Here is a 16,309-nt window from a genome sequence, read left to right as displayed (position 1 = left end):
TTATGATTTTTTGCATATTGGATGCACATCATGAAAATGAAGTTTTCAATTTTTCATAAAGAATGTGTTTGATCCAGTAACATAGAAATNAAAAGAATATTATTCCACGTGTAGGCATGGTCATCAGAGAATATTTTGGTAATTTTTGGAAGAGTTATGGATTTTTTATGAATATTTTGTTGGCTCATTGTGGTATAACATTACAGTTAAATTTTTCTTTACTGAACCAGCATTGAAAATAAGGATATGGAGGTAAATGCATATTCTTACAGATATAGACTTGATCATTTGAGAATATTTTTGCTTTTTTTATGTACTATTGACTTTTTATGAATGTAATTCTTTGACCAAGTTCACCATAAAATTGTATTGAACATTTTGCTGTTGAAAATGCACTTCCTCTAGGGACTTGAAGATAAATGTATATTATTACAGATGTAGACTTGATCATCTGAGAACACTGTGGTAATTTTTTTATGTACTCTTGATTTTCTATGAATTTAATTAGTTGTCCAAGTATACCATAAAATCACATTGAAGTATTTTCTATTGAAAATGCATTTTCTCTAGGGACATGGACATAAATGCATATTATTACAGATGTGGAGTTGATTATCTGAGCATATTTTTGTATTTTCCAAATAAATACAGGATTTCATATGAATTACTTCATTTGGCTTTGTGTGCCATCAAATGGCTGTTAGCTTTTTATTCCTGAAACACCATTGAAAGCAGGAACTGTGAAGTATAATAATACGATTTCACTTGTGCAGGCTTCTTTAATGGTCTTCTATTTAATCTGAGTACAAATTTAGCATTCATATTCTTTATAGGTTTTTAGTGTTACATATATTGATATTGTAGTCTGAACAGATTTTGGAAAACATATGCTTAAGTATGATTTCTAAATGGAATTTGAAAGATGTGCTAAAGTGCCAACAATAGGTAAATAGCTCTGTAATGGAAACACCTTTAAGGAGTACGTTGAAGGAGTCCCTATTCTCGTACTAAGTGGCAAGAAACCCAGGAAACCTAGCTTAATAGCACGTGTACACAACAGTGCACAAGAAAACTGGAATATTCAGGAAATCAGCATGTGTTATTGCGAGTTAAAATTTGACTTTCCTTACTTGCTGATTGACCTAGCCTTCACATTATATTCCTTAAGACTGAGCAGCTGGATAGATGGACAGTTACTAATTTTTTATACAGTGCAGTTACAGAAAAACTACGTCATAATTGAATAATGTACTTGGATAAAGTGGAAGTTTGCCAGTCATGTGCTTATTTTAAAACAAAGCAAAACAAATTTAAAAATAACATAAAATAGGCTTTAAGGACACCCAGATCATCAGTTGGGTGTGTTGTTATTTAAATGTCAATGAAGACATTAAAAGCTTAAAAGGTGGCACAGAATGTTGAGGACTTACTGTGACCAGATCTATTCAGAGTATTACACTTATTCAGAGGATCGTTGTCAGCAGTTAAAGCACTAGCATTGTGTTACAGATATTTCCCAGTTTCAGTTCATTTTGAAGCATTTTTGTTTTTGCTGTATATATTTCTCAAAGTATTTAGACAAAAGAATGCATGAAGGGTCATTTATTACTGCTTACAATTCCCTATGATTATTATGGTTCATCCTACAATTTACTTACCTTGAAAAAAGACAAGTGGGAAATGACAGACAGAAACCTGGACACATTAAGATCCATTGGGATGGATCTGGATTACAATTAATTTATAAGTGTGTAAGTGTATAAATGCATTTATGTTACTTTAATGCTTTGATATATTTGGGGGTTACACATGTTTACATAACAGCCAGTCCCTCTTTGGGGTAGACTGGCTTAATGGACGTCACAAAGACATTACCTTATGAATAGGTGGGCTGGAATTCCTTGCCCCGCCTTGCTTTCACTGATAAATAGTTGGCTGTGTTTGCTGTTGGTACCATTCATTTGGTAAACTTTGTGGCATAAAGCTTTGTCTTTATATACAGTCAGGTCAAATCCATTTTCCTGTTCCTACTTTTTGTCGTATTTGATTCTTCCGTTTGAAGATCTTCCTTTTTCCCTTCTTGGTCATCTGCAAGCAACTGCCAAGGTAAGTTCTGACATTTCATATTTAAACTGTGAAATTGTTGCGAATTATAACTAAGTATAACTACGTATTAATGTGAACTAAAAGTGTATATATGTATGAATTGTATGAGATGGACCTATATGTAGTTAATGGAAAGTTGAGAAATCTACCACAATTCCGAAAGGTCTACGTACTTACAAATGTTTGTTGAGATGGTTGAGATAATGAAATATTCAATTTGGAAGTTTCCAAGCTGTAGTAAATGTTTACAGAAAAAACTGAATTCATCTGTGCATTGTATGTAAAAGCAGCTTTTACAAGATTGCAATCGGAAATGCACAGGTATACAGGGTGGTTCATTCATATAGATACACGTTAACAACATGGGAACATGGTTGGGAATATTAACTTCCTGTTTGTGCCACATTAGTATATGAGAGGGGAAAACCTTTTCAAGATGTGTGGGGACCATAGCAGCTATTTTGAAGTCGGCCATTTTGGATGCAAGTTTTGTTTTTCGAATGGGAAGAGGGCCATGTCACACATCACACTTATTGAGAATGTCACAAGAAAAAAAATGGCGTGCTTGGTTATAATGTAACTTCATTCTTTCATGAGTTATTTACAGGTTTATCACCACTTATAAAATATGTTCAAAGTGCTGGCCATTGTGTTGGATTGTTAATGCAAACCTCTGCTGCCACTCTTCACACACTGATAGCAACAGTTTGTAAGGGTGCCATTTGTGAGGAGCTAATATCTGCCAAAGAGATGTTTGACTGATGCCACTCTCCAGTGACATGCGACATGTAAAGGGCTATAAACAAAGAGAAAATTTTATAAGTGGTGAGATACTTGTAACTAACTCATGAAAGAATGAAGTTATGTCAAAAACAAGTTTGATGTGTGACATGATCGTCTTCTCATTGAAAAAACCAAAGTTGCATCTGAAATGGCCGATATCAAAATGGCCGCCATGGTCACATGGTCACCCATCTTGAAAAGTTCCCCCCTCCCCGCATATACTAATGTGCCACAAACAGGAAGTTATTATCATCAAGCATTCCCATTTTATTAGGGTGTATTCAGAAAAATGGCCCACCCTGTACTATCACTCTTGCTTTGAACATTTTTTTTTGGAATGTAGTCAAATGACACGGAAAACTGACTATGTGAAAGACTGTACTTAACAAGTACTGACAACATTGGAAATAGATTTCTCTAACAATTGCAAGGCACTTCTCCAAGCATCTACTATTTAATGATGTTGTTGTATAATAAGAATCCATTTTAAATTGTTTTAGCATCTTTTTAGTGTCACTATTTCAATTTGAGCTTTTTTGGGGTAGTGTGTGATCTGTTAATTTAATTTAAAAAAGAAATGTATTACTTTACTTCTATTGACATATAATAAACTTGTAGCATTTCTTTTTTTGTGGGTAGATGCCTCGTGGCAAAGGTTATCGTCAAGCCCAGGCTTTGAAGAGGAGGCAGATGGACACTAAGTCTTTGGAGGTGGAACTTCTGCCAAGCTGTGACAGTTTTGTTCCTCGTAAGTTTCACATGATTACATTGTTTTCTGAAAAAGCTTTCACTTTACTGTAACTTACAAACTTACATGTATTCTGTAAACTGCTGCTTCATATTTTAGTTGGTGAGTGCAGATGTTTGTTAAAAGTGTTATATTTTGTCCTTTACATAGGAAGTGGTACTGGCTTCAGACATAGAGCTCGTCGCTGGCCAAAATCTCCTCACACTGGGAAGACCTTTAAGTTGACGATTCCAGTAGAGTCCCCAGACAAGAAGGTAAGCGTAGTTACTATTTTTTAAGTAGTATACATTTTTAATAGCTGTTGTTAACACACTCTCACACAGACTGTTCTTGTTTCTGCAGTTTGTCCTCGTGATTGGGGACTCGCATCTTCGAGCCATTGTGGATGGTTTTGTCCAAATGCCTGACAGTTGCTTATCTTTTGGCTACTTGTCTGTTCCTGGAGCTAAAGCGGCAGAGCTTACAACTGAGATCAAGCAACGCGTTCTGCCTCGTCTTCCTGATGTAGTGTGTTTGCTCGCGCCAAGCAATAACCTGGACTGCAGAATCCCTGAAGCAGGAAAAGACTTTCAAATTCTTCTGAACCATCTTCTCACTCTTTGTCCAAAGGTATGCTTACCCGTAACTTGAAATAATGTGTCATTGTTTAAGCAACTGCAACGTGAAATATGCCGTACTGCTTCATTTTCTGAAACTGTTTTATAATACATGAACTTTGTTCTAAACAGGTGTTTGTCTTGGATTTCCCTCCAAGACTCAGCCACGAAGTGTCTGTTCAGGAGCATTTGCGCATGATGTATCGCACAGTCTCAGCAGAAATGGGTATGTACAAATATAGTGTTTAATGTGTTTGCCATGATATTCTAAGTGAAATGAAGAGGGAAAACAAATTGTCAAAATTAATTTGTTACAGGTGTAAAGTACTCATCGGTTGCTGAGAATTTCCCTTTGAATCGCCTAGAATTGTGGAGCACAGATGGGGTAAATATAATAGATTATTTTATAATAGTGATCTCTATACAGTAAAAATGTTAATAAATTTTATTGTGTTATTTGCACAGGTTCATCTCAGTGACACTGACAGTATGGGAATTTTCACACAATTGCTCTGGCAAACAGCGTACCTGTACATTGAGACTGCAAGCAAAAAGCCCCAGGTTTCACCGAAGAGGTCGTCTACTGCAAGAGTGTTCCCAAAGGTGGCTGTGATTGGTGAAAAACCCATTCGACCCCAGCCCAACCTCTTCGAATGGACCACTGTGACGCCCGGCAACAAGGTAAAGTGTTGGTTTTTGTATGATTCTCAACTGTACAGACCCATTACATTTTCAGTTTTAGTTTACAACATTCATGTAATAACCATTTGGCGTTGGTGATTTTAGACGTCTCCTCCTGCTGGTCAAAAACAATACTGCAGATCATCTGGGAACAGGACACTTACTCAGAAGGTTCATATTACTTAATTATTAATTTATGTTACATCAATCCATAGCAATTTAAGTGGCTATTCTATGGACATAGATACAATTCTTTATTTATCAATATTGTCTTTGTCACTTTCTTAAGGAAAAGGAGTGGCCCATCAAGCTAAACCCTCAGTACTTTGATCGTGATCTGCTGGATGTGCTGGGAGATGGTGATGCTGGTCGTTCACATGAACCCACACCAGTTGTTGAAAGAAAAAAGGTAGAACATGTATTCTTAAAGCTACTCTATTTTCCTTAAATTCAATTATTTGTTGAATGGCTTTTCATAACCTGTCCTACAATTTGGAATGCAGGAGGTGGAAAATGTGGCAAAGCCAGTAACCCTTGTAACCAAGAACAATGCTGCAATTTACTATGCTTTGTCATGTGTTGCTTGTTCTCCATTATCAAACCAAAGTATAATCAATACAGACATTTACTTTATTCTTTGCTTTGTCTTAAAGTTGAAGGCAGTTGCAACAGTGACCAGAGAACCCTCTGCAGCTGCCACAGTACCAGCGAAGGACAAGGTAACAACCCAAGACCACTGGCCATCACTTGAGGACAGTTTTAAGGTAATTGCACATCATACATATCATGTACATTTTTAGTATCAGTACTGTGACACTTTTAATACAATATTATGATAACTTCTGCAGGATTGGTTTTCAAAGCGGCAAAGTGGAAGGATCAAGGATCGGACAAAGCTACAGGTTTGTTTTCATCAGTTTCATCAGTTTTCATCATTTTTAAATTAATTTTAATTGTTACTTACAAGACTATTCCAGAGTGTGGATGTACACATTAATACTATACTGGATAACAGTTTTAATTTGCATGTATGATTTCATATGTCTCCCCCCGGTGCTCAACAACAGTCACCTGGGTCACATATCAACAGGCTTTGTAATCAGCAGGTTAATCTTTTAATATTATCCATTGAGCTCTGTTTTGTGTATTATAAATTGAATCCATAGCCTTTATTATCAACAATACAATCTTTGGACCAAAATTATATATTTCTGTTATTGGCAATATAATGCATTATAATATATTTAGTTATTTTTCAAATCTTACTATGTACTATAAATATGTTAAATCCAAATGTTCCTATCATTCACAGAAGGATTTAAAGGACTGTTCTGTGGTGTTACACCGTCTGGACTTCAATAAAGCTGTCAGTGGTGGTTCACATGTGACATCAGTTCCTAAAGGCGAAACGGTAAGGTATAAGTAAAAACTTGAATGTAATGATGCTTTGTTGTGAAATTTATCCTAAAGAATTTTTATCAAACACATCTATGTATTGGATTTTTTAAACCCTTTTTGGTTTCGTTTTAACAGTACGCAAATGTTCTGAAGGCCTGCAGATCTGATTCCAATCAAAGACCTGTTTCAAAACAGCAGGTTAGTAATTTGTCAATATGGGTTTTTTTTGCAAATGTTTTATGTCATATTTCTAACTTTATATTGTTCCTCTGTTTCCATAGGGATGTAAAAAGAAGAAGGAGGGTTTCCATCCTGGAAAGTTCCATGATGCTTCTGGTGCTGCAGCTTCAGATGATGCCGTCACGTCCCCTTCTCCAAATCAGGAAAGTCCTAACACCTTTCTACCTGTTATTAGAGGTTCATTTCACCAGGGTGATGAGCGTTTTGGGTCCAATAGGTTTAAACAGTGCACAACAAATAGCATTATGGCCATTATGACAAATACTGTTAAGATGGCTACAACTTGGTCAACAAACGACATTAACAATATCTTGATAAATGGTGATAGTTTATACACTTACATGAGACAAGAAGACATGATCAGTGATGCTGAAGGCAGTGGTTATGTATTTGTCCAAGAATTGCCCAAAGACCATATAGAGGGCAATGTTAAGTTCTCTTTGGTATTTGTATTGGTATTTGGTATTTGGTATTTGGTATTTGTTTGTATTTACAAACCTTTACTGGGTACATTGATCAACGACTTTACCACCAAGCTGTTGCAGACTTTGCCATGCCCCTGGATGTTGCGTTACAAAGAGCCTTATTGAACAGTGATGGCTGTTTGTTTACCTTTAGGAGAAACACATGTGCAGTTTTGAGGGAAGGTTGCACATTTTCTGTTTTTGATCCACATGCACGTGACGATAATGGCTGCTGGGAATTAGAAGGCACAAGCATACTAGCTCACTATGATACTTTAAATCTGCTTTACACACATCTGACCATCCTTGCACTGTCTTTGTGTGATGAGAATTCACGCAAAGAAGACAAAGTCTTTGAACTGACTGGTGTAAAAGTAGCATCTGAGTCAACTTGTGAAGTTGTTCAAAAGCACATTATTTCAAGTCAACTGTATGTAGAGTCAAATAGTGATAATGATGATGGTTTGGATCAACTAATACTCAAAGAAATTGTAGATAATCCACAAATTGACACATCTGACTTACTTTGCGATGTTACACCTGACAATGACATACTGTCAATCAGTGAAAGTGATAATGTGATACCACATGTTTCACACGATGACACATCTGTTTTTGTAGTTTCGGAAAGTACTTCCAGTAGTGTTAATTTCATACCACTGACATTAATTGACAAAATGAATTTCTGCCGAAAACTTAACATAGTGCCAAGTCTAGAAAATGAGAAAAATGTTTGTGAAAGCATTACCTTAGATCAGCCTGTACCTTGTACCACTATAAACATAGAAGCAGATGGAAACTGCTTCTTCCGTGCTCTGTCATTTGTCATTAGTGGGACTGAAAGTTATCATAAGACCATTCGCAGTGCTGTTGTTAATCAAATTACACAACATTCACATATCTATTCACGTGTAATTAGACAAGAGTTTCAATCTATACAGCATTATTTGAAACAGACACGCATGAAGTATGTGGGATCCTGGGCTACAGAGGTGGAGATACAGGCTGCTGCAGATTTACTTAATACTTATATTTACACATACAGTCAACAAAAATGGTTGCAATACGGTTCTTGTAGTAGTTTCGATAACACCAAGGGAATCTATTTCAAACACTGTAATCAATGTCATTATGAGCCCATTGCATGTGTAAAAGATAGGTCTGGCAAATGTTTTAATTTGACTTTTTGTAACCCTGGTCACTTCAAAGTCAACACCGAACTGACTAGTCCATGTAAAATGACTAGAGAAAACAGGAGAAAAAGAAAAGTGTATAATGAACACATGGAACCCAGGGAAAAAAAAAAAATTAAATTACAACATTTGTATAAAAACAAAGAAGCTTTCAGAAAGAACATGAAACAAAGAAGTAAAATCAACTATCAAACAAATCCTGCTTTTAAAGAAAAGGTCAAAGCAGCAAGTAAAATCAACTATCACACAAATCCTGCTTTTAGAGAAAAGGTCAAAGCAGCAAGTAAAATCAACTATCAAACAAAACCTGACTATAAACACAAAGTTAAACAAGCCACTAGACATACCTACACAACAAGAAGTAAACGTTTTAAACTGCAATTATTTAAGAACAATGTACAAAGATATAACAATGACATTGATCATCGTAATCGTGTTAAACAGTCATGTAATCAAAGGTACAGAGATGTTCCCCTTTATGCTAATTCTGTTAAGCTACAGGGAAAACAGAGAAGACAAAACCAAAAACAACACAAAAACAATATAGATAACGTTATCAACCTTTTCAGAGAGAAGGTAAAATTCGGCCCTCAATATGTGTGTAGTGTGTGTCATAGGTTGCTTTTTAAACACCAAGTTCGTGAGTGTAAAAAACATCAATATGAAAACAAAGGTTCTTTGGTGTCATCTGTCGCAAGAACATGCATCACTGAGACTTATTTGCACAACTGTGTAGATTCTTCTAACTCCACATGTCAACTGAAAGTTAGCTGTGCGTGTAAATTGTGGGTGTGTTTCACTTGCCATCGAAAAATTCTTAATGGTAAAATCCCAGAAGAAAGTGTGACAAATAATCTGCAGTTAGATCCTGTTCCCAAAGAACTTAGTGCCCTGAACTCTCTAGAGCAGCATTTGGTAGCACAGCACATCCCATTCATGAAACTTCTAGCTTTACCAAAGGGAGGGCAAAATGGTGTCCATGGCCCTGTTACTTGTGTTCCATCTAACAATGATGCTCTCACCAACATTCTTCCCAGATTGGATGATCAAAATCTAATGATTAAAGTCAAACTGAAGCGAAAACTCACATACAAAGGTCATTATGAGTATCAATATGTAGACACACAGAAGGTACATAATGCCATTCAATACCTCAGGTCAAACAATATTTTATACAAAGACGTACAATTTAACAGCCAATGGACCAATCCCCTGGAAAAAGAGAGTGACATTTCTAACTGTCAAGATGGACATAACACTGCAGATGTAAGCAATGTGGAGGTGGAGGATGAAAACATTGTAGATGATGATGATCATTTCAATGACAAACAACAGCATGGTATGTATTTGGACACATGCATGCAACCTGTAGATATTGCACAAGAAATACTGGACAACCATTTTGACAGTGTTCTCTCAATAGCACCATGTGAGGGAAATAGTCCAGTCAGGTTGCTTACAGATATTTCCAATGAAGCAAAATGTTTTCCAATTCTGTTCCCCAAAGGTACAGGTACTTTTCATGACACAAGAAAGCAAAAACTTACGCTCAGCAAATATTTAAATGGTAGGATTTTGAATGCTGATGGCAGATTTGGCAGAAACTTGGATTACATCTTCTATGCACAATATTTGTCGGAAGTTAATCAAGTTGTGTCAAATGTTTCCATCGCATTGAGAAAAGGCTACCATGGCAAAGAAAGTAACAACATCACATCTTCTATGCTTGGCAACACAGACTTTGTAAAAAATGTTTTAAATGCTGACATGGGCTACAAGTTTTTGAAACCTATCAGAGGCACACCGGTATTTTGGCAGGGAGTTCAAAAGGACCTCTTTGCTTATGTTAGACAGCTTGGCATTCCAACTTGGTTTGCATCATTCTCTTCCGCTGATTTAAGATGGCCAGAATTCATGGCCGCTTTCATGAATGTGGATGACATTCAAGGCAATGTCAGTGAAATGGAGTGGGCACAGAAATGTCATTTGTTAAATAACAACCCGGTAACAGCAGCACGAATGTTTGACCACAGATTTCGAAGCTTTTTAAAAGAAGTGATCTTGTCTCCTGCTAAGCCAATTGGTAAAATCATTGATTACTTTTACAGAGTAGAATTTCAACAGCGCGGGTCATGCCATACTCACTGTTTGTTTTGGACTGATGGGCCCAAAGTGGGAGTCAACACAGACGATGAAGTCATAGGTTTTGTTGACAAATATGTCACGTGTGACCTCCCACCTGAAAGTGATCCACTGCATGAAGTCGTGAGCAGCGTTCAAATGCACAGCAAAAAACACTCTAAGAGTTGCAAAAAACAGCGAACAACGTGTAGATTTAACTTTCCCCGCCCACCAACCAGCAAAACATTCATATGTAAACCAGAAACAAATCAGAAGCGCAAAGACACCAAATCAGACAAAACTAACACAGAAGAAACACATTCGACAGATTCTTCTGAATTACAAGTTGTAGCAAAACACATAATCACTACAGTCAAAGAAGCTTTAACAAATGAAAATAACACATTTAACAACATAGAGGATTTATTCAGCTCCATTGGCATCGACCAGAACACATTTGAGAAAGCCTACAAATTGACTGCTAAAAAAACTAGTATCATTCATAAAAGGGGCATAAATGATGTTTGGGTTAATCAGTATAACAGAGACCTGTTGCGTTGCTGGAACGCTAATATGGACATACAGTTTGTGTGTGATGCATACGCATGCATAGTTTACATAATTTCATACATCTCTAAAGCAGAACGAGAAATGGGTTTGCTCTTAAAGCACACTCAAGATGAAATCAAAAACAAAGGAAACATGGATGCAAAACAATCACTGAACAAATTAGGAAGTATGTTTCTTCATAACAGAGAGGTTTCTGCACAAGAAAGTGTGTATCGACTCACAAACATGAGATTAAAAGAGGGCTCAAGAAAGGTTGTTTTTGTTCCAACAGGCGACAATATTATCAGAATGAGCCTACCTCTTCATGTTATTCAAAACAGAGCAAACAATAACCAAATCTGGATGCTAAACATCACTGACCGTTATAAAAGCAGGCCCAAATCCAATGGCTTCATGGACATGTGCATGGCCACTTTTGCCTCAGAATACAGAAATGTTCCAAACAGTGACAAATGCAAACCTGGTGTGATTTCTCTATCCAACAACTGTGGCTTCGTAAAAAAACGAACAAGGACAGATGCGGCTGTTGTGAGGTATGCTCGCTTTTCTGAACACCAAGATCCCGAAAAGCACTATGAAAGCCTGCTTCAGTTGTTCCTGCCCTATTATTCAAAAGACCAGTTAAAACCATCAAACTTTACAACTTTTGAAGAGTTTTACATGACAGGATCAATCACAGACAGCACTGATAACATTGTGCTTGTTAAAGAAGTGGTACAATTCAATAGATCCAAATTTGAAACAAAAGCAGAAGAATTAGAAAACTACCAAGAAGACATTGAACACTGTGGATTTCTGGAAGATGCTTGGGCAGATCTGTGTCCTGAGGCAGAAAACGATAGACTGGAATGTTTGCAAGAAAAAAGTTTAAGTAACGATGTAAATCTTACTGAAAATGAAGTCATTCCAGATCTGCAGCCAGTCCAAACCTCACCTTTGTCATTTAACTTTCAAAAACAGAAGGTAACACACAGTGAGGCGTAATCTCTGATGCGTTCTTTAAACGAGCAACAAGGGAAAGTCTTTTACAAAATACGACAGTGGTGCCTGGATAAAGTGAACGGTAACAACCCAAAACCATTTTATGCTTTCATATCTGGTGGAGCTGGTACAGGCAAATCCCATTTAATTAAAGCGCTGTGTTATGAAGCAACCAGAATACTGTCAAGATTGTCTAGTTTTCCTGATGACTTGCATGTGTTGCTAACTGCCCCTACTGGAGTGGCTGCATTAAACATCAATGCCACAACAATACACAATAGCTTTGCTATTGGCAATAATATCTCATTACCATACCAACCTCTGAGAGAAGAAAAAGTTAACACATTAAGAGCAACTCTAAAACATTTACAAATATTAGTCATAGATGAAATATCAATGGTTGATAACAAGTTATTAACATATATCCACGGTAGACTGCGACAGATAAAACAATGCTCTGACTTTTCTTCTTTCGGTAATGTTTCTGTCATAGCTGTTGGTGATTTCTATCAGTTGCCACCTGTCAAAGGCACTCCTCTTTACAGAGACCCAGTTGGTTTTAATTTGTGGCAAAACAATTTCAGTCATACAGAGTTGACAGAAGTAGTACGGCAAAAACATCAAAACTTTGCCTTAACTCTTAACCGTATAAGAAAACATAAAAAAGGTGAAAAACTTCATCCACATGATCAGTTACTTCTGAAACAATGTGAAACGGGCATGGGTGACGAGACAGAAGATCTACACGTTTTTGCAACAAACAATGATGTGGATGCACATAACTTTAAGATGTTGCATAAAACATGCTCAAACATTGTGCAGATTAAGGCCCAAGATTACAAAAGAAACCCTCTGACTGGCCGCAATACTAAAATGCCATCCACAAATGATTTAGGCAAAAAAACATATTTGGATAAATTACTAAGTGTCGCTCCAAAATCTCGAGTGATGCTCATTAAAAACATTGACATTCAGGATGGTCTTGTTAATGGAGTGTTCGGTACGGTCTCTCACATCACATTTCAAGGTTCTGATAGTTTCCCACAAACAATTTATGTTGACTTTGACAACCAAGACATTGGATACAAACTAAGGAATAAGTTTCCAACTTCTGACGTACGACTTAAAAACAGTACACCAATTGGTCCAGATGAAGATAGAGTGGAAAATGCCATTAGACGACAATTTCCTCTTCGTCTTGCGTGGGCCTGTACTATACATAAAGTTCAAGGACTAACACTAGAAAAAGCAGTAGTGTCCTTTAAAAGAATATTTGCTGCTGGCCAAGCTTATGTAGCTCTGAGTCGTGGAAAATCTGTGGAAAATCTTATCATTCAAGACTTTAAAGAAAATGCTATCTATGCAAGAAGTGATGTGGAAGACAATTTGAAATTAATGACAAACTTCATTGAAACACCATTAACAACACCTGACTGTATTCTCAAAGTTTGTCTTCACAACGTGCAAGGTCTTCAGAATCACATACAAGATGTACAAAGTCATCATAAGCTGCTAGGTGCTGATTTGATTTGTCTGACAGAAACATGGCTAGAAGAAAGACATTCCCTTAACAGCATCTCACTAACAGGTTGGACATTTCACCACAAAGTAAGATCACAATGCTACCATGAAAATAGTGTTTTTGGCAGTTTAAAAAGCAAGAAAGGTGGTGGTGTTGGTCTTTATCACAAGAACAACATTATGTGTCAAGTAATGGCTTTGCAGTGTGACAACTTGGAAGCTTTGCTTTTTCATGCACAAACTTTTAACCATAACTACATGCTTCTGTACAGACCACCATCATACAAAATACATCATTTCAAGGAAAACCTAAAAACAGTGTTGCAAAACTTCAACGACCTTCCAGGAGCTAAAATAATAATGGGTGATATGAACGATGATGCACTGGTTTCCAGCTCGTTCATAAACTTCATGAAATCACAAGGATACACTCAAATAATAACCAGTCCAACAACAGAAAATGGCACATTAATTGATCACATTTACATCAAAGACATAAATGCTGAAACTGTCAATGTAGAAATTATTCCCACCTATTACAGTTACCATGAATGTATTCAAATTACTTTCTTGAAATCACAAAATACATCAAGCTGACAACATTATGTTGCTTCTTTCAAAGTGTACAAGAACCCAAAGCAATTTCTAATAAAGTTCCACATACTAAGGGGAACATCTTGGTGAAAGCCATAATGTTCCACTTGTGAAAGCAAATCTGTCGGGCCTGACCTTCACATTCAGATTACTATTCTGTATGCCACACAGCTGGACAGGACACAATAAAAAATACATTAAAAAAGTGCACATGGAGAACATGAAACATCAACTGTGTTGACAACAGTCAGTCAAACATTTGCACCTTCTGTGTGTTCTAAGGCATACCCTATTTCTGTCAGGATTTTACTTTACATTGTATTGACTTTGTTGTTTGTTTAATTCTGTTGGTCCCTGCAACCTCTGTACCCTACCATCATTCACATTTTCTCTGCTCTGTAATTTTCCCAAATGCTTGCAACACCCAGCTCACCTGTTTCTGATCTTTTCTCAGTTGCAAGTCATTGCCATCTGCAAAGTCCAAGTCTGGCCAGTCTACCAAGCTGCTTTCTTCATCTCCAGTGTCGCTCCATCATCTCCAGTGCCGCTCACATCATCTCCAGTGCCGCTCACATCATCTCCAGTGCCGCTCACATCATCTCCAGTGCCGCTCACATCATCTCCAGTGCCGCTCACATCATCTCCAGTGCCGCTCACATCATCTCCAGTGCCGCTCACATCATCTCCAGTGCAACTCTCACACTCTCATCCCTCCAGTGTCTCTGTGGGGGTCAACAACGACAACAATCCATCTTCCTGTGTGTCCATGGGGACATACCTTCCTCTCATCTAGCCACTCCCAAGAAGGGCAGGAACAAGGCCTCCCACCAGGTCACTCCCTCTGTCTCGCCTACCTCCAAGGGTCACATGGGATGGCTCGTCCCTTTATGTTAACTAAATTAATACTTATCAGTACTAACCATCATGGGCAGATTTTCTTTGGTTTTTAAAAAAAACTGTACACTATGGTCAATTGAACAACTTTGGCAACAAATAAACATGGTAATGGTCAACTGTTAATAGTTTGAGGTTCTTCTTTGTAAACGTGGATTTTTAACAAATTCCTAAGTATATATATGTATGACTAGCATTGCTACAATGAAGGTTAACAATTTCTTGTACAAAAGCAATTGAGTGTCTAGATTTTTTTGGGTTGTAACTACATGTAATGACAATTAAGTTAATTAAGTCAAAAGTTTCATTTTCCATTAAAAACTGTTTAATCCAGAAACAGAAATAACAAATTCTTGTCCACATATAGGCATGGTGTTGAGGGAATTTTTAGGTAATTTATTCACATACTATTCATTTTATAGGAATTCATTCACTTGGCCATGTGTGCCATCAAATGGCACAGAACAACTTCCTGTTGAACATGCCTTTTGTCTAGGGACTTGGAGATAAATGCATACTGTTACAGATGTAGACTTCATCATCTCAGATTACTTTGGTATTTTTGGAATGAATATTAACTTTTTTATGAATTTATTTCTTTGGCTCTGTGTGGTATCAAATGGCACTTAGATTTCCTCCCTGAGCTTTCGGCACAAATTCTACCACCGTTACATCTTACGAAGCGCCGTTGACTACGCACCGTACTGGCAACTTTCGACTCGGCCCGCTCGCCGAGAGAGGTGGCGGAGCCACGCTGGCGGGTCGTCGGGGTCGGAGCGCGCGGGTAGGGGCGGAGCGTGGGGGGCTTGGAACCCGTTGATAACTGCTTGCAGTTCTAGTTTTTGTTGTTATTGACCTGGCTTTTGCGTTGTCTTTGGAGAATTTCGTGGTTTGCTCGAATGCCTGCTGTATTGGACTCCCAGCTGCTGCTGAATCTACTTTTGTTTTTGCCTGTTGGCTACTTTTAGCACCGTTAGCTTCCCGCCATTCTTTGTAAACTTCTGGGTGGTGGTTTTTCAAATGGCATATCAAATTGGTAGTGTTGAACGACTTAACGCGACATCCTCCTCGCATTACCTCGGCTTTGCAAGCATTGCACACTGCTTTTCGTGTGTCTTCTCTTGATACCGTGAAAAATGACCAGACCGCTGACATCGCCCTCTGCTTGTTATTCCTCCTCCTTCTTCTTCGGTTGCTTGTTATTCCTGGCTGCGCAGCTTCGCTATCACTGTCACGTGATCATACAGCTACCGCTCCCCCTCCCCTCCCGAAACAGAAACACAAATGGCAACAGGCAGTAAATAAACATCGGACATCAATATCGTCCCACTTTTACTTATCTGACCGATACAGATATGCTAAAAAATGACCAACATCGGCCGATACCGATGTTAATGCCGATATATCGTGCATCCCTAG

General features: G+C 37.6%; 2 protein-coding genes across 3 annotated transcripts in view; both read left to right on the top strand.

Annotated features, from left to right (window-relative positions):
• The window catches only part of LOC108243083 (zinc finger protein 708-like), a 33,960-nt gene that overhangs the window by 9,110 nt on the left and 8,541 nt on the right, over positions 1-16,309 (top strand). The window contains exon 1 of one of the 2 annotated variants that reach the window (XM_017428300.3): positions 8,334-14,827. The exons of the other annotated variant lie outside the window; for it this stretch is intronic. Coding sequence (XP_017283789.1) covers positions 14,408-14,827 — 420 coding nt within the window. The 5' untranslated portion in view covers positions 8,334-14,407. Of the gene's footprint in view, positions 1-8,333; positions 14,828-16,309 lie in introns of those variants that run through there. 2 annotated transcript variants of the gene reach the window in all.
• Positions 3,512-8,165, top strand: LOC112450952. Its single transcript, XM_025008604.2, has 13 exons — positions 3,512-3,637; positions 3,788-3,891; positions 3,980-4,246; positions 4,366-4,459; positions 4,551-4,618; positions 4,699-4,914; positions 5,020-5,085; positions 5,204-5,323; positions 5,568-5,678; positions 5,763-5,816; positions 6,227-6,325; positions 6,448-6,510; positions 6,594-8,165. Exons 1-13 carry the CDS (start codon positions 3,529-3,531, stop codon positions 7,140-7,142), a joined length of 1,920 nt encoding a protein of 639 aa, XP_024864372.2. The 5' UTR covers positions 3,512-3,528; the 3' UTR covers positions 7,143-8,165.

This window comes from Kryptolebias marmoratus, linkage group LG22 (assembly GCF_001649575.2).
Source record: "Kryptolebias marmoratus isolate JLee-2015 linkage group LG22, ASM164957v2, whole genome shotgun sequence".
In the NCBI taxonomy this organism is placed as follows: Eukaryota; Metazoa; Chordata; class Actinopteri; order Cyprinodontiformes; family Rivulidae; genus Kryptolebias; species Kryptolebias marmoratus.
The sequence above is the reverse complement of the archived record's forward strand: the minus strand, read 5'-3'. Positions and strand labels throughout refer to the sequence as shown.